Here is a 20,394-nt window from a genome sequence, read left to right as displayed (position 1 = left end):
AAAGTTAGAATGAGAAGTGGTAAAAGGAAACGAAAAGGAATTGGAAAAAGAAAAACAATGAAAAAAAAGAAATTTAGAAAAAAAACTAGACAAATAATTAGAATTAGACAAAGAAATAGGAAAAAAATGGAAAATTATCCAGAAAAAGAGAACGCAAGAACTACAATTAGAAAAAGAACTGGGATTCAAAAAAGAAAAAAAAGGAAATAGAAAAAGGAAAAAGACTTGCAACAGGAAAAAGAAATAGGAAAAGAATTAGAAAAAAAAATAGAAAAACAAAATAGATTAGAAACAGGAAAGAAAAAACAGATTTAGAAAGAGAAAAAGAGAGATTTAGAAAAAGGAATGGAAAAATAATTGGTAAAGGAAAAAGAAATGGAATGAGAATTGGAATGGGAATTGTAATATGATGAAGAAAAAAATATGGAAAGGAATATGACAAAGAAAAGGAACATAATGAAGAAAAAGAAAGAAAATTGGAAACGGAAACAGAATTGGAAACAGAATTAGCAAAAGAAAGAATTAGAGGAATAGAAAAAGAATTCAAAACAAAAAAGAATTGGAAAAAGACTTGAGAAAATAAATTAGAAAGAAAAATAAAAGGAAGTAGAAAAGGATATAAAAGAATTAGAAAATGAAAAGGAGAAAAAAGAAAAAGGTAAAAAGGAAAAGAAAGGGAAAAAACAGATTAGAAAATTATTCAGAAACAGCAATGAAAAAAATAAAAGGAACTGGAAAAGGAATCAGAGAAAAGGAAAGCATTACAATTAGAAAGCGAATTAGAAAATGAAAATAAATTAGAAAAAGGGGGGGAAATAAAAAAAAAAAACCGAAAGAGAACTGGAAAAGAAGAAGTTAACTCTAGAAACCCCAAGTCATACACGGCCCTCACTGGAAGCCTGTTTTGGAGCCTACCTCTTCTTTTTGCATCTCACTTGGTCAAAGCAGAGCAGTCAGCATTTGGGTCGCTGTAGCTCCAATGAGGCACAGATTGACAACATGAAACACTAGAAAAGAGAAACAAGAAACACTGCATAATGGCAAGAAATGATATTGAACCCAAAAAGAAAAGAACAAACCCATGTTTGGTAGGAGTGACAGAAGCCGCAGACATCCCATTGGTAATTGGGAGCCTAAGCCAGCTACTGTGGACGTGATGAGTGTTGGTCAAGCTAGAGTTGAACTCCATCAGGGTACGTTTGGACTTTGTGAGCCCTAGAAGACAAGGAGAGAGAAGGAACCAGGCGGCGGATGTGAGAGGCAGTGCCAGTGGAGCATCCCTTCAAGGGACACTTCTCCTGTCTCACCCAGGACAGCTTCTCTCCTGTTTTTTTTTCTTCTCAGGGTCTGCATGCTTTGTTTTGTTGGCACACCGCATCTGCCTGGCCAGAGAGAGATATGGAGACCAAGTGGAACACTTGCTTGTAAGTATATGGTGGGGAAGATGGTGTAAAATAAGAACATCTGGTGAACACAAAGTGAGCACGAGGGACAACCAATGCCATGAATATAGGACCTCTACAAGCATGGGAGTGGCCTCAGGGGTCAACATAGCTTGTCGGACAAAATAAGGAGTGCATCTTGGCACACATCTATGGCTCTGGTTTCCTGCTGTAACCATCAAGAGCCTCAGTACTGTCCTCACACGGCTCAGAGGGCCACAGTTCTCCAATGCCACCTGTTGAACACAAGACAAGATCTTCTAATAAGGATGAAGGAATCACCCCTTCCAAGCATGTGGGCATGTCTAACACTGCAACCCAAAGAGATCAGGAAGGGCAATAGCATCTGGAGTCTCCAGTCCTGGAAGGAGAAAAGAAACCTCCACACGAGATACTAAACAACACGGGTTAGTAAGACTTAGGTGTCATTCTAGAAACCACAAGTCATACACAGCACTCACCCGAAGCCTGTTTTGGAGCCTACCTCTTCTTTTTGCATCTCACTTGGTCAGTGCATAGTAGTCTGTGTTTGGGTCATTGTAGCTCCAATGAGGAGTCAATTAACAGCCTGGAAAACAAAGGAAAGGAAGAGAAACACTCCATAATGGCAAGAAATGATACTGAACCCAAAAAGAAAAGAACAAACCCATGCTATTTGGGAGAGACAGAAGAGCTATTAGTACTGACAAACAACACAAGATGGGAGCAGAAACAACGACATAAAATACTCACGTTATTAGTTCTAATGCAGAAACAACATTCCATTCCTACATAAGTACACAAACACTGTGTAACTGCACAAAATGACCATGACCACTTTTGAGGAGCATGCTGCTCCATGAGAGCTCATGCAGTGGGAGAATGAGGAATGGCTGAATCCAGGTCCATGATCTCTTTTGGTACCATGTGGGGTAGCTTCTGGAGACTGCAGGACTCTGGCATGACAAGCAGCCCACAGGCAGGAACAGGAGAGCGTCAAGATCTGCTAGCGAGAAAGAAAAGGAAATCCCCGAATCTTCTTTCTCCACAAGCATTTGGGATTCTTTCTTCTTTGCAGGAAAAAAAAACCAACTCCATTGTGATTCAGTCCCAGCACAATTATTAGGTATATGGTATGTACCAAAACATTGCATATTGTTAGGACAAAAGCTGTGGCATAGTTAGTGAGAGGATCACAAGTAAAATTAACTAGATGTCACCAAGATTAAAATTCTCTTTGAAATTTGTTTGCATTGTCCCAAATCACCTTTCAAAATTCAGTGGGTAAAGCATTTCTTTTACCTTCCACAACTTAGAGCTAGGGAGACATTATTTGAATTATGGCAAGTGCATCTACAATTAACTGGTGGACTTTTTATATTAGTTCTTTCCCACTGAGATAATACACTAGATAATAACTGCTGATTTGTTCCCAGTGCTGATAGGGAAAACTGCAGGGGTGTAGCAATGCACATAGATCACTTGTTAATCTGACACCCTAGTTTTATTCTTTATCCTGCATCTCTCCAGAGTTGGGGGCAATCAGCCAGCGCTATCCTGGCCCCATTCATTTCCTAAATGCATTTAATCACTGTGTTTAACCATGGTTGAAAGGGTTAAGCCTCTGTTAGAATTAGAATTCAGTCCCATATGCCCAGTACGGCAAATATGGGCATGGCCCCATGAGCAGCCAGTGACTGTGATAAGGTCATCATAAGCAATTACAAAAATTAATCTGAAGAAGATTCCTGTCCAAAACAGTGACTAATGATACCATGGGGATCCCAGAGAAAGGAACAGAGCGAGAAGGGAACATGTGAGGCACAGAAATAGGATCAGGATTCGTTAGCATTTGGAAAACAAGAGAGAACTTCCCGGTTCCAAAGGAACCAAGGTTAGAGGAAGCATAACTGGAAAAGAAAACAAAACAAACATGAAACTTCCTGGTCCCAAGTGAAGCAAAGTTAGAAGGTAGGTGAAATCCAGATAGCTAATTTTGTACGTTTCCTCCTGATCATCTTGAGCCTTTCAGATGTATTTGTTAAGAGTCTCCCTGAGGGTTAAAGGGACAGGACCAGTGTGGGGCAAATCAATCAACACTAGTTGTCCTGGGGAGTAATCATCCCAATAATCAGCTCTTTGAGTAAGGGACCACAGGGCACAGTGGTTGCCAGTGGTGGTCCCCAGTAACCCTCTGATTCCTTTTCAATCAACAGGATCTGATCTCCCACTGTTAGTGGCACTTTCCACACATACTGATTTCCTAGGTGTGTAACCAAAATCCTTCCTTTATTTGGCTAGTTCTGTAGCAGAATAGGGAGACCTTCTCGATACAAACATCAGAATACCCACTTTCAGTCTCTTCATACGCATGCCCAGTTTCTATCGGAAGGCAGAGAAGGATCACCAAGTTTTCTGATTTGTCTTTATAATCAATTCCTGCAAGGACTGAATAATTTGGGTTTCTGCCGTGTGCTGTTCATTGTGGATCTCTACGGCAGCAGTAAGAGCAGCTCCTGGAACTGCACAAGTGATTGATTTTCCCTGTTCCTCCACCATACGAGTTTGCTTGTGGAGGGAATCTATATGATCCACAACTCCCTCTAAGTTGGGCCAATTATTCTGTGCCCAATTCATCTCCATGGGGGAGAATTTGGCACCATGCTTTTCTAAGAGGTCAAGGAGCGGATTCCTGCCCTCATTCCTTTTTTTTCTTAATTTCCTTTTTTTTTTTTTTTTTTTAAATGATCATGACTCAAAATGAAGAGCAATCTCTTTGGGGGGGCAAACACATACTTTCAAAGTCTCAACAATTTACTCCTTACAACCCCAAAGTGTACACACATACTCTCTTCTACCCATAGGACACTTGCTGCTACCACCTGGACACATTCAGGCCAACCTCGAGATACAGGGTCTAGTGCTTTGGACAAATATGCAATAGGCTTTCACTAAGATATTTATAAGCATAGTTGGAAATAGCCAAATAATTTTCCAGGACAGTATCTCTGATCTTTATATCTATCCTTATTTGTAATGGTGGGCCTCCTGCAAGCAGGAGAGCGCAGAGAAAACAGTGTTACATCTTTTATCCCCTACTGCCCGACCCTTATCTCTTTCTCCCCGGCTCCTCACTGGCTGAGTACTGCAGGTTCACACTCTTTCGCAACGCTTCACTAATCGTACCAATACCAAGTAAACACAAATCCTTACCACCCAACCACAAATATCTTAATTGGTCGACTGCCTTCTAACAACTGCTTTCTTAACAAACATCTGGTCGTAACTTTTGGATGTCTGCTTTACAACATAGACATAACCTCTTAACTGCTTCATTACCCCCCAGCATTTGTGCCCTTTGCACTGGGTCATTGTTCAGGTCATCCGTCTGTCCTTGCTTAGAGATAAGCTTGGAAGGAGGACAGAGGGCAGTATCTTGGAGCCTGCCTACGGCATCCTAACGTTCCCACAGAGTGGGACAGTTCTGCTTTGTGTAAAGGCCCCGACTCCTTGAGAGTTTGTTCAATGGACTTCACTTCTGCTGGCCTAATGAACAACCTTACAGTACGTTTCCCAGGTCAGAATACTATACCCACATTGTTTAGAACATTTAAAGTCTGTTGCAGCTTTGGGAGAAAGAATTGGTCACGTAATTCGGTAACTATGTCTCTAAAATATGTTACCTATATGCATATGGTAATCTTCCTGTCCACGTCAGCTATTTCTAAGGATATGTGACAGCTTCATTCTTTAGATCAATTGCCCTTTTTCAATGTTCAGTGCAGAAACAACACTTTCACTTTCCACAGTATACGGTATTCTTACTTTGCACATCAGCTATTTCTAAGGACGTGCTACAGCTCACTTCTTTAGATCAACTGCCCCTTTCAATATCCAATGCAGAAACACCACTTTCACTTTCCACAGCATTTACCAGAACCACAGAACGGCAGGGGGGCTGAAAAGGACCACTACGATCATCCAGCTCCCCAGAACCCCCACACCCCCTCGCAGCCGCCTACAGCCTCAGATCTCGCTAGATCCCCCCCGTCGCCTCCCTGCAGCTTCCTGGAGCCCCGCACGGCCCCTCTCCCCGTCCCGGGACCGTTCTCCCGCACATCTCCGGCACAGCTGTCCTCAGCACTCGCTCCCGTCGCGCCGCGGCTTCCCTCTCGGTGCTGCCCGGACAGCTCCGGCTGCCGCCGCGCTGTCCTGCGGGGCGGCCCAGGCGGCAGGAGCGGCGCTCTGCGAGGAGAGCCGCGCCTCCGACAGCCGGCTCCCAACGCCCGCTCCCGCGCACGGCGGCTCGGCCAACGGCAGCCGGCGGAGCTACCGCGGACCAAGGAGACCCCGGGGGCGGGGCGGCGCCGCCGCTGCCCAATCAGAGGCAGGGGGCGGGGCAAGGGAGATGCTGCTCAAGGTGAGCTCCTCCTGCCGCAGCGTGATGACGACAGGTCTGCACGGCCAGCTCGTAGGTCGGGAGCCAGGAATGGACACGGCAGGAGGAGAGAGGCGTTAGGGAGCAGCCGAGGCTTCGAAATGCATCAAAAAGCCCTGAAAAGCATCACAAAGCCACAGCCAGGAAGCTCGGGATTATCATGAGCAGCATCCAGGATGCTAAACATCTTTTGCTACCATACCAGATGGTAGCTGAGCTCTCGCTGCAGACATCCCAAAGCCAGACAGAACGGGAACAAACCCAGAGCTCTGCTGCGCGCACCCCACAGCCATCGCGTTGCAAGCTGGGGCGCCTTGCTCTTCGTTGCATTCGTCCCAGTCTCTGTGAATGAAGACTCGGAAGGCAGTCAAGGTGTTGATTGAGCACGAGCGTGCTTTTATTATTATGTAAAAGACAGGAGGGCGTGAGAGGTCCAGGGTAAAGATGGGACTCATCCTCTCTTGTCACGGAGAGAGTGGCTCAGAGCTCTCAGTGCTGCTGCCCGGTGCCTGGGGCTGGAGGCCTGATTCTAAGTCCCCCTCCAAGAGGCTCGGCTTCTCCTCAGCGACGCTGACCTGCTCCTGCGTGGAGGTGCTGCTGTCGGGGCACTCGGACTGTGCTTGGGCTGGGCTGCACTGCAAAGGCACTGGGTCACAGTCCAGGCTGGTGACTGTGGTGTCCAGCAGGCTCAGGTCAGCATCTTCAGCACAGCCGGGAGAAATGAGGGCGTGAACTTGGATGAGCTCCTTCTCTCCATCGCTGTTGTTATGTGGAAGGCTGTCATCTGAACCACAGTGACTCGTGCTTCCTAAGAGCCCTCCATCGATGGAAGCACACAGCGCACCATCGCTACTTGCCCCGGCTCTTCTGGGTAGACAAGGGCTCGATTCACCTAGGAAGGATACACAGGGGTTAGTGTCAAACTTTCACAAGCTGAATTATGAAAGTGGCTCTTGATCAGGGGTGATCTGAAGATGCTAGGTATAGGTTGGAACGCTAGAAGGAGATACAAGTCCACTTGTATTGCATGAGTTCTATGTCGCTGAAAAGCAAGGCTTTGAAAGCTCGATTCGCACCCTTACCTGCCAGCACCACGACTTCTGTCTCTGAGGGCTCCCTGGGACTGCGCTGCAGTCGGCGTTTGGCCACAGAGGATGGTTTCCGCAGGCTGAAGCAGGAACGCCAACTGCCAGCTGGTGATTCCTTCGTCTTGCTGGGTGGACGTTGTCTGGAGAGAGAAAACAGTGACTGGTGTGAGTCGTGCGTGGTGCGGGGTGAGGGAAGAGCTGCACTGAGCTCTTGCCAACAGCTGCTTGTTCCTGGCACCGCCTGGTTTCTGCTGAAGCACAGCTTAGAAACTCGCTCTCTTTCAAGCAGTTGAGGATGGTTCCACTCCTATAGCTCAGCCCTGAAGTTTTGCTGGCTAAATTCCCCTAAACTGTGTCAAGCAAGATGCAGAGCACGTGAGCAAAGGCTCCGCGGCTGTACAGGACAGCATCTAAGGGATGGCTCTTCTGGAGCCAGCAGGCGTAACTGCTTTCTGAGGAACCGTGCAGCCATAAAGGAAATTCAAAAGCACCTCTGACTCTGACATCAACACCTCGTCGGCCCCATCTCACCGCCAAGTTTAGTTTCTAGTGCCAGCAGGTCTGACCAACAGCTCTGCTTAGAGGAGAACCGGAACTGGTTTCAGGCATGTGGCCCCGACAGCTGGAAAACCCCAACGTTTCAAGGTAGAGCCAGCTCAGGCCAGGGTAGACGTCAGCATGGCTTTATACATCTCGTGACTGCGTGCCCAGCAAGGAAGGAATGGCAGCCTCGTGTGGCTAAACCGAATATGTAAGTTGAATCTCAGAGTCCAAAGGGAGCAGAGATTCACTGCAACAATTCACTTCAGGCACCGTTACTTTAATTTAGCTTCCACATGTTTTGGCGCAAGAAACAATGGGGGAAAAAAAAAAACAACAACACAACCCACCCAAACAATGATGATGGTTGCTGGAAAACAAAGTCCTCTTTACCTTTCAGATGGAAAGTTGATGATTGTGTGGAATTTCCCCTGTACAGCTGTGGGGCCTTCTTCCACTTCTATGTCCCTGCTCTGTGTCACAACGGAAGAGCTGCTGTGGCCTCGCCTATGAGCCTGTGCCTCCTCCAGGGTGAGCAGCTTTGTGGCAGGAGAAGACACCCACGCAGACTTGGGCCCTGAGAGAGAACCGTGCCCTGTAAGGGAAAGACACAGGTAAGAGCGAGGATCACAAAGCAGCACCACAGCCATCACAGTTCTGGGGGAGATGCTATAGTTTTCTCAGACCTGCTTATCTGAGCCACTAGAAGAAGAGGAGGTCAGAATAAGCATGTGGTCAGAGGTATGTTTAAGGCAGAGGACAGAGTCATAATTAACAAGAGCAGCTCACTGTATCGAAATGGGCAAAGAAAAACCCTAGAAAGCGGGGGCAGGGCACTCAGAAAGCTTCACTGCCACACTTTCATCAAGCTTCACTTGCATGCAAAACATCGTAACGACAGTGACGGTTTTTTTCTCATTGTAAAGTTTGGACTTGGACATTCTCAGCATCCAGCAACAGGATTCTAATCTAGGCCCAGATTCTAATCTAAGCCCAGAAGTCTGCTGTCCCCTCGATAGAAAAAGTGTATTTCAAAGATCTTGGAGAAGGCCTGGATTTGATCAAGGTGTCTGATCAAGATAAAGCTCATGGAGGAAGACACTCACCTGCTCCATCTGCCATGTCTGATCCGGATTTGGAGCAGAAGAGGACATCTGCGTGGTTGATGATGAATTCCACCACAGCCGACTGCGTCTGCAGTTCCATGCAGGCGGCTCTTCCGCTGGCGCAGGCAGACTCGTTCTGCTGTGATCTGTAGAAAAGGCAGATTTTAGCATTCATTTATCCAAGATCCAAGTTTCCCCACGTCTGGATTGTTGCAGCCAAAAGCTGTCAAATTGGGCTCCGGAGGCTTCCGCAGTGATGCCACTGAAGAAATTCTCCTGGATGGTCAAGGACACACCAGTCCCATCTAAACAAGAGGGCAGAAATTGTCATCTAGAAATTGTGCCCGTGCGGTTGGAGAACAGTCCAGGCTCTTGCTCTGCCGTCAGCCACTTACTACACAGTGTACAGGAGAAGAGCACATTCGATGGAGAAAAAGGTAGATTGCATTTTTTTCTGGAGAACAGATCCAAGCAGTGTGTTGAAATGGAGAAAGAAGTTTACCTTAAGAGGTTTGGAGCCCACACAATCGCTAAGTTCTTAGCGTGCATGTTTGTCACGGAACAGTTCCCAGCTAGACGAGCCAAGTGTCTCATCAGGTATTCCAGTGTCCTGGAAAATAAGAGAGGCAAATGTTCAGCACTAATGAGCATGCCGTGCTGCGGTTCACAGAGCAAGCCTCAATGCATGTTATTGCTACTGTCACTGAAGATGAAGTAGATCCAACTTGACTAAGTGCCACGCTGCGGCACCAAGCCCCAGCACAGCACAGCCGCAGCCACCAGCTGCACCAACTGTGCCCCCGTGCCCAGGAACCGACCCAATAAATTAACCCCGTGTAGCCTTAAACTGCTTCAACATACGCAGGCATCATGTTGCCAGCATGAGACAAGCCCGGAATCACACCATTGCCCTCTGAAGTGCAGCATAGCTGAGCTCAACAGACTGAAAGCAGCACTGACCTGTAGTGAGGAGCGGGCAGCTGCTGGATGACGTCCTGCATTCTGACCAGCTGCTCCTCATCTGTAGCGGCACCAGCAGCCTCCTGGAGTAGTGCAGAAAGGGATTGAGACACAAATCAGGCTAGATACCTGCCACAGGGTCGGGAACTATGGGGACAGCGTGCAGTTGGTCTGCGCCGAGACAGATTTTACGCCTTCCAGGAGGCATCTGGTGAACATAGCGGCACGCAGCTGGTGCCATCAAGGCCAAGGAGTCCAAGCAGTGGGCCGGTTTACAGCCTGATTGTGCAGCTCAGCTTCTCAAGCTTCAAGTGCACTTTGCTATTAATCCCATTCCCATTCTATAAATACTTGGGGAATAGAAAAACAAAACAAAAGAAAAAAACAAAAAACATGAATTCTCGCAAGCTTTGCGAATATGGAAATAACCGCCTCCTGGGACCACCGAAAATGGCATCCGTATGATGCATGATGTGGCAAAGACATACGAGTAAACCCCACGGGGCTAACAGAAAAAGGGCCTCAGAGCTGGGGCACTGCTGCAGCCATCTCCCAAGAGGCCCAGGGAAGAGGTAAAGGAAAGACGTTGCCTTGTGCTTACCGAGAACTTGTCATACAGCTGGTTGGTCAGCAGAGGGTTCGGGAGCTCCCTGAAGTACATTTTGCAGACGGAGCTCACGCTGTGAGTGTCGCGGATGGTTAGCTCAGGAATCTGCTCAGACTCAAATTCTTGGCTGGAGAGAAGGACACAAAAACGGGCGGGGGGGTTGAGAAAGAGGAAAACAAGTCAAAAGCCACACCAAATATAATCAAGCATTGGAAGGGCTTCCCGATTAACAGGAGAAAATGAACACTCAGTCACCAGCACCACACGAGTCATGCTGGATGAGATGTTTCCAAAAGGAGACCTTTTTGTTTTGCTAAGGCATTTCCCGTGACTCTGACAACTGGCTGCCTAGCCTACAATCCTAAGCAAGGAGCCCGGAGCAGCAAGGAGGAGTGTGGGCTGCTCCAAAGGGCTCTGCAAACAGGAGGAAACGGGAATGAGAGCTGGCAGCGGTGACACCGCAGTCCCCCACAGCCTTCCAGTGCTCTGAAGGACAGAAGGAGAACTTCCTGCTCCAGCAAGTCTGCTGAACGCCCCGTGTTCCTATCAAACAGTGACAAGCCTGGTGCACCACCGCTGAGCGCACGCTGCCTGCACAGAGCTGCCCCACGGCGCAGGCCTCTGAGCACCCGCAACAGGGCACGCGCCCCTACTGACCGCTGTGTCAGTCGCAGCACTCTTACCGCAGTCTCTGGATGTTGGACGCAACGCCGGACAGCCGGTATATCCCCTGCACCACGCCGTGCTGCTCAATGAACTCGGCGCAGCTCTGGAGGACCTGGGGGACTAAAGAACACGTGGCCAGCGGTTACTTGAGCTCCTCATTCAAGTCCTGGTTCAGGCTGTGCTCCTGTCAAATCTCATCCACTAAGCCCAGCCAGGCTACTGCTTAGTTCTTCCTTACAGAAGAAAGCTGTCCAAGACGAGGAAACTGGACAGACATGTGTTCCTTGCCTTCAAGAAGTGTAAGGACCTAGGAATCAGCCTAGAGAAAGTAATTCTGGGGAAGCTGGAGACACTGCAAGTCCCACCACAGCTCCATGGGAATGAAAGGAGGTGGGAAATCTCATGTCCAGGAGAGCTGGGAAACTGATGCAGGACACTCTCCTTGGCCAAAAGGCTTCCCTTCTTTTCAGGCTAGCGTGGGATTGGCTTACAGGCTTTGGTTTAAGCAAATACAAACGTGCTTGTCTCTTAAGAGCATTAGCCTCAGTTTATCTTTCAGCCATCAACTTCCATTACACGTTTCTCCATCGGTACCAACCTGCCCCTTTGCTAGATATGACCTCCCTTTCATCTTTAGATGCCCAACAGAGGAAGATCTCAGGAATGGGCTGTCCCTTACCATCGCGACCAGAGTGGAGAAGATGCTCTCCCAGGTCACAGCCAAACACCTTTTTCTTCTCCACCTCCCGCTCTTTCGGTTTCTTTGGGCGGGCCTTCACCAAGGAACGAAGGAAGGTGACGAGCTTGCCGCATTTCTTTGGCACTGCACAACAGGAAGAAACCAGTTCATTTCAGGTTTGGCTCAGTTGGACAAGGCCGAGCATAACACATTCTACAGAGCACGTCAAAACGGGAAGAACGTTACCAAGTACATACAAAAACGGATTTTCTCCCATCCCTGCAGGAGGAGCCAAAGGCCAGGTTGGATGGGGCCCTGGGCAGTGGGGTCTAGTCTCGCATTAGATGTGGAGGTTGGTTGGCAGCCCAGTCTGAGGCAGGGGGGTTGGAACTTGATGATCCTTGAGCTCCCTTCCATCCCAAGCCATTCTAGGAGGATTCTATGATTTCCCCAAGTCCACTCATAAACACGGGAGGATCGGGCCAAATCTCTGCGCATTCCGATGGAGTTTAATGCACTCCTCTTGCTTGGCTTGCTCAACTTGGGGATTAAGGATCCTCTTGAAAAGCCACGTTCTGATCAAGCATATCACTAGCACAACCAGACCTCTAGCTGTCCACCAGGGACACTGGCTGTTCTCAACCTTGTACTGACTCGCAGGAGAACTGCCTTTGCCCTCCTTCATTCTCATTGCCTACAAAACACCAGCCGTATGCCCCATGATATGCCTGAAGGATCATCAGCACAGACTATAACACGGGATGGATAAAGGAGGTATTAAACACAGAACACACCCAAAAAGAAACGCCATTTTGCTTCCCTGCACCATCAAATGTAACATCTGTACCTGGCTTTGGCACTGAACAGAGGAGAGACTCCGGAATTTTTCCATTGATGAGCTCCACGCACTCACTTGGGAAAAATCCAACCTGTAACAAGAAAAAAAAGAGAGGTGCAATACTGAAGGCAGCATTTCTCAGACCTGAACTGTTCAACCAAAAGCCACCTAACATTTTCCTCGGAACGTGCTTGCCTGACGCTCCGTAAGACTATCCAACAAAAAGTGGCCTGCATAAAAGTAATAATTATTCAACGTTTGCAGCCAAAAGACCTACAAAACAAATAATTGCTTCTGTAGAAGATGTAGAAGAAGAAAGTTCTTGCTGACTGAGATGCAGCTGCGATCCCCAGCTCCGAGCTACCCAGCGTTCTGCAGCCAGCAGCAGCAACAAGCACGCGGAGGGTCTGTTACCCTACCTCGGCTGACAGGCAGTAACTTCCTAAAAGACACTAACTTCACGTTCTGCATGGGTGCAAGCAAAATACTCTGAGACACTGAAACACTGTCTTAGCTGCTGCATTTCCAAAGGTGGGGTTCAGTGGCCGTGACCTGATGCATATTGTGAAGGCTCTTGCTTCTAAGTGAATTGAGGAAGACAGTTTCCTACAAAGACCATCTCTGACACCGACACAGGGAAAATGTTTACATCCATGAGCCATCCTGTGCAGGCAGCACAGCTCTTAGCCGAGATTCCCGACCTGACCGAAGTTGCGCTCTCAAGTCTGAAGCTTGTGCCTACCTGAAAGCCATGCTTGCCTCTCCACCAGGGGGTCAGCTCCTTTGGTGGCATATCAGTAACGCACACAATGTCTCCCACCTGCAAAAGACTGCAACCTCTCCAAACATTCTGAAGGTATCTGAGAATATTCCTGATGCGTTCACACCTTATACTCTCCTGTACATGACAACTAGGAACGCCCTTAACTGCTTACCTCAAAGGAGAGTTCATCCGGTGCCTGGGCAACGTATCTCTTAAGAACATGGGCAGCAGCAACAGCTGGAATATTTACAGGTGACTCCTCGTGGATCAGCTGGGGCTTCCCATTGTTCTCAGTCTGAAACAGAGAGCACAGGCCATGGTGAGGAGCTGAGGACAAACGAGGACAATTTCAGAGCAAGGAGCACATCTGCAGAGAAAGATCCTTATCGTGAGTGCTTAACAAGAAACTGCAAGTTTAATAACAGCTGTTTCTCTTCCCGACGTGCAGCAGTATCACCAGGCAATGCAAAGATGCGCCTCTCTCTACCCAGACTAAGAGGACAAACACCCCAACCGAGAGGACTCCTGGAGTTTTATAAACTTGCCACACTTGCAGTACTGTCTTGCCAAAGAGGAGCGTAAGAGTCTGCTTGCTTCCTGTAACCTATTGCTTGGAGACCTCAGCCATGGACTGGACACAGGAGCCGGTCCACTGACCCAATCCTTGGCTCACTACAAGTGCCTGCTTCCCTTAACTTGCTGAATATGAGAACTTGGTCTTTGGGTGACAAAATCCAGGCAGGATGGGGAAAATGCTTCTGCATGTTTATAACGCTCGATCTGATTCTGTCGGTACTATAACGTCCACGGCCATCTAGATGCTCGTAGCAAGGACATGAAGCTTTTCAGGCAGCTTTTCAGTGACACCGATAGAGCTGAAAGGATCCTCCCTCTCTTGAAAAGCAGGAGAGCTCATCTGCAGCTCACTCTGCCGGCTCAAGTCAGCAGAACAAAGACCAATCAGAGCTTCATACTCTACCTCCATTTGTGCCAGGTCAGGCCCACAGCTGATCTCGCTGCACGCGATGCCCATCACAGCAGGCACGACAAGCTGGAACTGAAAAGAAACACACTTCTATTTTCTCTGTTCACACACCACGGTATGGAGAGACTTCTTCAGAACTACCCTCAGTTACCCACTGGCATAGGCAGGTGTTCTAGAAACAACCACTTCGTTCAGTCAATTCAAACGAGACAGCCTATTGCGCAGCAGTTTACCAAGTCGCTATCCCTCTGCTAGCAGATGGGGACTCCGGCACAAAGCAGCAGATGCGCTTGCTCAGAGCACTCCGACAGCGCAGTAGCAGGGCAGTGAGAGGAGTCACTGCTGGAGGTGGATCTGCTCCCCAGCGCCCGGCTCCCACCAGTTCACCTCCAGCGCCGGCCGCAGCCTTGCACACAGATTTCCTCTGCCTGCATCTCTGCTGTGCTCCCCACAGCTGTCATGCGCACACGCAGCCGAAGCACGCATGCTCGTGGTCACGTTGTGCAGCCCTGCACAAACTGGGACTAGGACTCCTTGCCTAAGGGATTGGTTTCCTAAAGATTAGCCGGTCACAGCATCACAGACAGCATCCTTCTGAGGGCTGAGCTGGAGGAAAAGTGGAATAACTCTACACGTGACCGGTGTCCTGTCAAGGCTGGATGAGGCTGTGTTACTAAACACGGTGCGACGCGGGCTGCAAAACCACGTGGGGGGACAACGCGTGGCACATACCAGGCAAGAGATCAGAACAAGTTCCTTGAAGCCGCAGCCGTTTCTTGTCACTTTGCTCTGTTCTTCCGCGAGCAAAAGCTGCATCAAAGGAGAAGGCAGAGGGCGGGGAGAGGAGAGAGAAAGAGCTGATCAGTGAGCTTGCACAATTTAACAAAGAAGACAAGGGAAAAGCCCTGAGACAAATGCCACCTCTATGCTTTGGAATGTAGCTACTGAGTGAAAATTATGTCTGATGGTCAAGAGTAAGCAGCATGACACTACCAGCTCCGCCAGCCAGCAGCTTTTAACACCTCACTGTCCACCCGTCTATCTCACACTGTCTCAGCTTACCTACAAGATGCTGCACAAGACGGTGTGAAAACAAAGGTACTCAGTCGATGCACAAGTGCAACAAGCGAGCTACTCAGTCAGAGCTCAAGCGCTCCAATGAAGGGACGCAGCAGGCACTGCTCCTCCCCTCATTCTAGCTGCTTATGACATCACTAAGGGCCACCAGGCTGCTCCACCATGACAGACAAGGTGGGGAAGCAAGACCACGTCACAAGACCAGAAGATTCCAACACTTCAACATTCTAGAATCAGAGGGCGGTTGGAATTCTACCTCAGCCAAATCCTGGAGAAGCTGGCACGGGGTCGTCATGACCAAAGCGCAGGACCCGGCGCTTGCTCTTGTTGAGCCTCGTACAACCGGCCTCAGGCCATCCTTCTGCAGGGCCTTCCTACCCTCGGGCAGATGGACACTTCCTCCCAGCAGCATACCTTGCAGTGCAGGGCCTACATAAAATCCACACTAGAGTCCTTTGTTTCATTCAAGAGCACATTACAGCACGTATCTATTTCACTGTAAGGAAATCAAGGAAGAGACGGGAGAAACACAGAACTGCTACGAGACTGCTATATACATTTCTTGCCCAAGTGGATTTTTGCCTTTTTGCTTCCAGGATGACCTCATTTTGTTCTCCCCTTCTTGTGGGGAAGCTGCCTCCAGTGCCAGAGGTTCAGGAGACAGCATGAAACACGACACTAAGACAAATGCTTGTCGTGGGCGAGGGGTAGCTGTGCTTTGCCAGGCATACGGCGGGGCAGTAAGTGCCACACGGCAGCCCCAAGCCAAGCCCTGCATTCAGTCACTGTGGCCACAGCTGGTGCATCGCTGCCAGAACGTATCCAAGGATACAGGTGGACGCAGGCACTCCTGCTCCTTCTGAAAAGCCATCCTCTGCAGAGCCCATTAGGTGCTGCTCAGTGCTATGCCAACCAGGCTCCCATTTACTGCAGCCCTGGGATAAACACGCGTGTACTCTTCTGTGCAGCAGTGAGCTCCAGGGATGAAGGCTTACCAGAGGGTAAGCCAACAGAATCTACTGCTGACTCCATCAGCTCCTTCTTCTACCAACCATGGGCAAACACTGTGAGACAGAACACAAGGAGGGAAAAGCACTTCTGCTCACACGCCTGCAATGGAATTCAAAACAGCTACTGCAAGAAGAGCTCATAGAGTAAACCCAGCCTCAGAGACACAAACGCACCAGGTTCCAGGAAATAGCATGGCACACTGTTGACCAAATGCTGCTTTGTTGCTCAGAGAGCATGCAACATGCCACTTTGACAGGCACAGCAGTGCTGCGACGTCCAAGCTGGGCACCAAAACCTCCCCAGCATCCCTGGCCAACGCTGCCAGGGAAATGCAACACCTGCATCCCTATCTGGCTTACGGCACACACACTGGGGGGCTGCCTTAGTCTCAGGTGGGAGGGATTTTTCTTCAGAGTATCTGGTATGATGCTATGTTTGGGTTCTAGGAGAAAAATCACACTGATAACACCCTGATCTTTATAGTTTCTGACAAGCAAAGTTGCACAGAGCCAAGGCCATTCTCAGCAAAGCTCTCAACAAGGAGCTGGGAGGGAACCAAATTAAGACAGCTAACGTAAACTGGCCAAAGGGATATTCCATACTATACGGCATCAAGTGGAAGGAGTTTTGAAGGGGATGAGAGTACATCTCACTCTCTTTTATTGCTTGGCGGCTAACTGGACAGTGGTTGGCGGGTGGTGAGCCATTGCTTGTACATCACTTGCAATACATTCATATATATATTCAGAACTACTTTTATCTCAAAAACATGAGTTTTACTTCTCTTTTTCCACCCAACACTCTCCCCCATCCCACGGGGAACAGGGGAGTGGGCAAAGGACTGCGTGGTGCTGAGCCACCCACCGGCTTCAACCACAACAGGGCCGCGGGGCAATGGGAGCAAGCACAGAAATAAAACACAGAAACTCGCTGTTCCTTGGGCTCGTGGCTGCCACAAATCTCGTGTTTTAGTGATGCAGAGAACTGTATCTCCAGCTATTGTGTGTCTTGTTAACCACAAGCTCAGCTATGAGCTGTCACCACAAGCAAAAGATAAACGTAAACAGAGGCCCTTATCCACACGTGCCAATCTGGGTGCGAGGAATAAAAGCCCATTGGGCCATGGGCAAAGCAGGGAGCACATAGGCAGGAAACAGGAAGGAGTTGAACTCCAGCTCTCCTACACAAAAGAAAGGGAGAGCTGAGCCAGCACCACGGGAGGAGTTACGACACAGCTTCAGAGCTTACAGAGCCCTGAGATTTCCAAAGGACGGTGCCAGGGTAACTCTCACCATTCCCATGCAGGGGTCTTCCCAGACGCTTCAGCTGCTGACTTCCACTTCCTCTGTCATGTGTAGAAAGTCCAGGTGACAAATGCTCATTTCGTCTGGGTAACGCTTCCATGGTCATGACTGAAAAAAAAGAAGCATGCAACCCCATAAAATGTACCTTTCTGCTCTTTCTGTCAGCACGACATCTAAGATGAGCATTACACGTCCCTGCTACTGACTGAAAATTCATCCAAGTCTATGTTCCACACAGCTTCATCTCAGTGCCAAAAAGAAACACGTAAACAGATGTTCAGAGGATTCTTTGTGCAGATAAAAGTGCGGGGTGCATATGTATTCTCTTCTGTAATAAATATTAGTTTAGAATCCAAAGGTAACTTTTCAAGAAGCAGTATGAAAGAACGGTCAGTCAAAAGGAAATACGTGATTTTCATCTATTTTCATCTAAAAAATCCTTGCTAAACCTCTTCCCATCAAAAAGAAAGCATGCTGGGCATTGTTAGCAGCAGCTCAGAGGACATCTTGCACCACAAAATGCAGCACATGCTTTTTTGCTCACAGGCCCCTCATGTCTCTAATTTGTGTCAGATTCACTCAAAATGACCACGTGGACCAGAACAGCCATTTGGTTCTGCTGAGGTAGGAACCCACTGCTGGGATGTCCCACAGTCCCGTTTCCCCGCTACTTCCAGCCCTGGGGGGAAAAGGAAGAGCAACTGACTTCACCTACCCAGACTTCTGCACGGCCTCCAATATGGTCTCACATCACACGGAGAAGCATGGTGGAGAGCTCTGGCAGCTGAAGAAATCAAGGTTGCCTCTACGATCTTGCTTTAAAACAACATGACTTACTGCCCATAAGACGTGAAAGACAAGGTTAAGGTTAAAAAGCCTCCAATCCCCGTGGATGTGCCTGTCTGATAAAGACAACAGCTGTCCGCTTTCCAGCAGGGTGATGCTCACCCAGCAAAGCACTCACCAGCACATGTCTTTCATAGAAACATAGAATTAGCAAGCTTGGAAAAGATCTCCAAGATCATCCAGTCCAACCATCCACCTTCCACCAACATTTCCCACTAAGCCACGCCCCTCACGACAACATCTAATGTTTCTTGAACACCTGCAGGGATGGTAACTCTATCACCTGTCTGGGCAGCCCGTTCCAGCGTCTGACCACTCCTGTGGAGAAGTTTTTCTTAACATCCAACCTCAATCTCCCCTCACGCAACTTCAGGCCACTCCCTCCAGTCCTATTACTACTTACATGGGAGAGGAGGACAACCCCCACCTCGACATAACCTCTCTTCAGCTAGTTGTAGAGAGTGAGGAGGTCTTCCCTGCGCCTCCTCTTCTCCAGACTAAATAATCACAGTTCCCTCAGCCGCTCCCCATAAGACTTGTGCTCTAGATGCCCCGCAGCTTCACTGCTCTTCTCTGGACACCTTTCAGGTTTTCATTGTCTTTCCTGTAGTGAGGCACCCAGAACTGAACACAATACTCAAGGTGAGGACTCACCAGTGCTGAGCACAGGAGGATGATCGCTTCCCTGCTCCTGCTGGCTCCAGTTCTTTGCATTGCACTTCCAATCTAAACCGTTCCTTCTGCGGTAGTGCTTGCATCCTCACTTAGGGCTGGAGCTCAAGAGGTCAACACAACAGAAAAAACACAACGTGCAACTGGAAGACATGACTCAAAGCTCACAAGACTCAACTCTCTGACCTTGGGCACAACTCACCAACCAAGAGCCCGGCCTTGCCAACTTGGCTGATCTGAGCACGCGGGAGGGGGCCGCACATCTGACCACAAGCGTCCACTTCCATTGCAGCTCCATTTAGAGAAGAAAACCAGCTAACAGGCGTGAATGAATTCACTCACAAGCAGCACAATAAGTCTGTTCTTCGTTAAAAAAAACACATGGATTCCTAATCCAAAAAGAGAACGGCAAGAGTTAATACCGATGGAAGAGGTTCCTGGTCCTAAGCCTCATCCTCTTACCCCAACTTTCCTTGCCTCGTACTCTTCCCCAACTCCTGGACTCAAAGTCTGTTGCAGCTTTGGGAGAAAGAATTGGTCACGTAATTCGGTAACTATGTCTCTAAAATATGTTACCTATATGCATATGGTAATCTTCCTGTCCACGTCAGCTATTTCTAAGGATATGTGACAGCTTCATTCTTTAGATCAATTGCCCTTTTTCAATGTTCAGTGCAGAAACAACACTTTCACTTTCCACAGTATACGGTATTCTTACTTTGCACATCAGCTATTTCTAAGGACGTGCTACAGCTCACTTCTTTAGATCAACTGCCCCTTTCAATATCCAATGCAGAAACACCACTTTCACTTTCCACAGCATTTACCAGAACCACAGAACGGCAGGGGGGCTGAAAAGGACCACTACGATCATCCAGCTCCCCAGAACCCCCACACTCCCTCGCAGCCTCCTACAGCCTCAGATCTCGCTAGATCCCCCCCGTCGCCTCCCTGCAGCTTCCTGGAGCCCCGCACGGCCCTTCTCCCCGTCCCGGGACCGTTCTCCCGCACACCTCCGGCACAGCTGTCCTCAGCACTCGCTCCCGTCGCGCCGCGGCTTCCCTCTCGGTGCTGCCCGGACAGCTCCGGCTGCCGCCGCGCTGTCCTGCGGGGCGGCCCAGGCGGCAGGAGCGGCGCTCTGCGAGGAGAGCCGCGCCTCCGGCAGCCGGCTCCCAACGCTCGCTCCCGCGCACGGCGGCTCGGCCAACGGCAGCCGGCGGAGCTACCGCGGACCAAGGAGACCCCGGGGGCGGGGCGGCGCCGCCGCTGCCCAATCAGAGGCAGGGGGCGGGGCGGCACAACTTGGGCACAACTCACCAACCAAGAGCCAGGCCTTGCCATCCTGGCTGATCTGAGCATGCCAGGGGGGATCAGATCACAAAGTGTCCATTTC

The 20,394-nt window shown here is 49.1% G+C and overlaps 1 protein-coding gene across 10 annotated transcripts; it reads right to left on the bottom strand.

Annotated features, from left to right (window-relative positions):
- Positions 1-6,238: 6,238 nt before the first annotated feature.
- LOC149915328 (rho GTPase-activating protein 32-like) lies at positions 6,239-20,194 on the bottom strand. Of its 10 annotated transcripts, none has more exons than XM_090122544.1 (19): positions 20,015-20,194; positions 18,984-19,520; positions 18,199-18,295; positions 17,472-17,591; positions 15,425-15,597; positions 14,824-14,901; positions 14,086-14,163; positions 13,279-13,401; positions 13,086-13,163; positions 12,353-12,434; positions 11,506-11,649; positions 10,844-10,946; positions 10,155-10,287; positions 9,554-9,636; positions 9,096-9,203; positions 8,594-8,739; positions 7,881-8,082; positions 6,942-7,087; positions 6,239-6,751 (listed from the first exon to the last, which is right to left on the bottom strand). In XM_090122544.1, the coding sequence occupies exons 2-19, from the start codon at positions 19,041-19,043 to the stop codon at positions 6,324-6,326; spliced, it is 2,382 nt and encodes a 793-aa protein (XP_089978670.1). In that variant the 5' UTR covers positions 19,044-19,520; positions 20,015-20,194; the 3' UTR covers positions 6,239-6,323. The 10 variants fall into 10 exon arrangements, with proteins under 10 accessions (XP_089978670.1, XP_089978671.1, XP_089978669.1 ...); XM_090122545.1 differs by having other exon boundaries at positions 18,984-19,390; XM_090122543.1 differs by having other exon boundaries at positions 18,984-20,194.
- Between the last annotated feature and the right edge of the window lie 200 nt (positions 20,195-20,394).

This window comes from Phasianus colchicus, chromosome 21 (genome assembly GCF_987193195.1).
Source record: "Phasianus colchicus chromosome 21, bPhaCol1.hap1.1, whole genome shotgun sequence".
In the NCBI taxonomy this organism is placed as follows: domain Eukaryota; kingdom Metazoa; phylum Chordata; class Aves; order Galliformes; family Phasianidae; genus Phasianus; species Phasianus colchicus.
The sequence above is the reverse complement of the archived record's forward strand: the minus strand, read 5'-3'. Positions and strand labels throughout refer to the sequence as shown.

What these genes read in the sequence shown, in the direction of transcription:
- LOC149915328 (XM_090122543.1), bottom strand. Translation starts at nt 19,043, where the DNA reads ATGCAAAGAACTGGAGCCAGCAGGAGCAGGGAAGCGATCATCCTCCTG. An exon ending in TCCTCCTGTGCTCAGCACTG is followed by an intron (nt 18,296 to 18,983) that starts GTGAGTCCTCAC and finishes TTTTAAAGCAAG; the next exon opens with ATCGTAGAGGCAACCTTGAT. An exon ending in CGGATGAACTCTCCTTTGAG is followed by an intron (nt 13,164 to 13,278) that starts GTAAGCAGTTAA and finishes AGTCTTTTGCAG; the next exon opens with GTGGGAGACATTGTGTGCGT.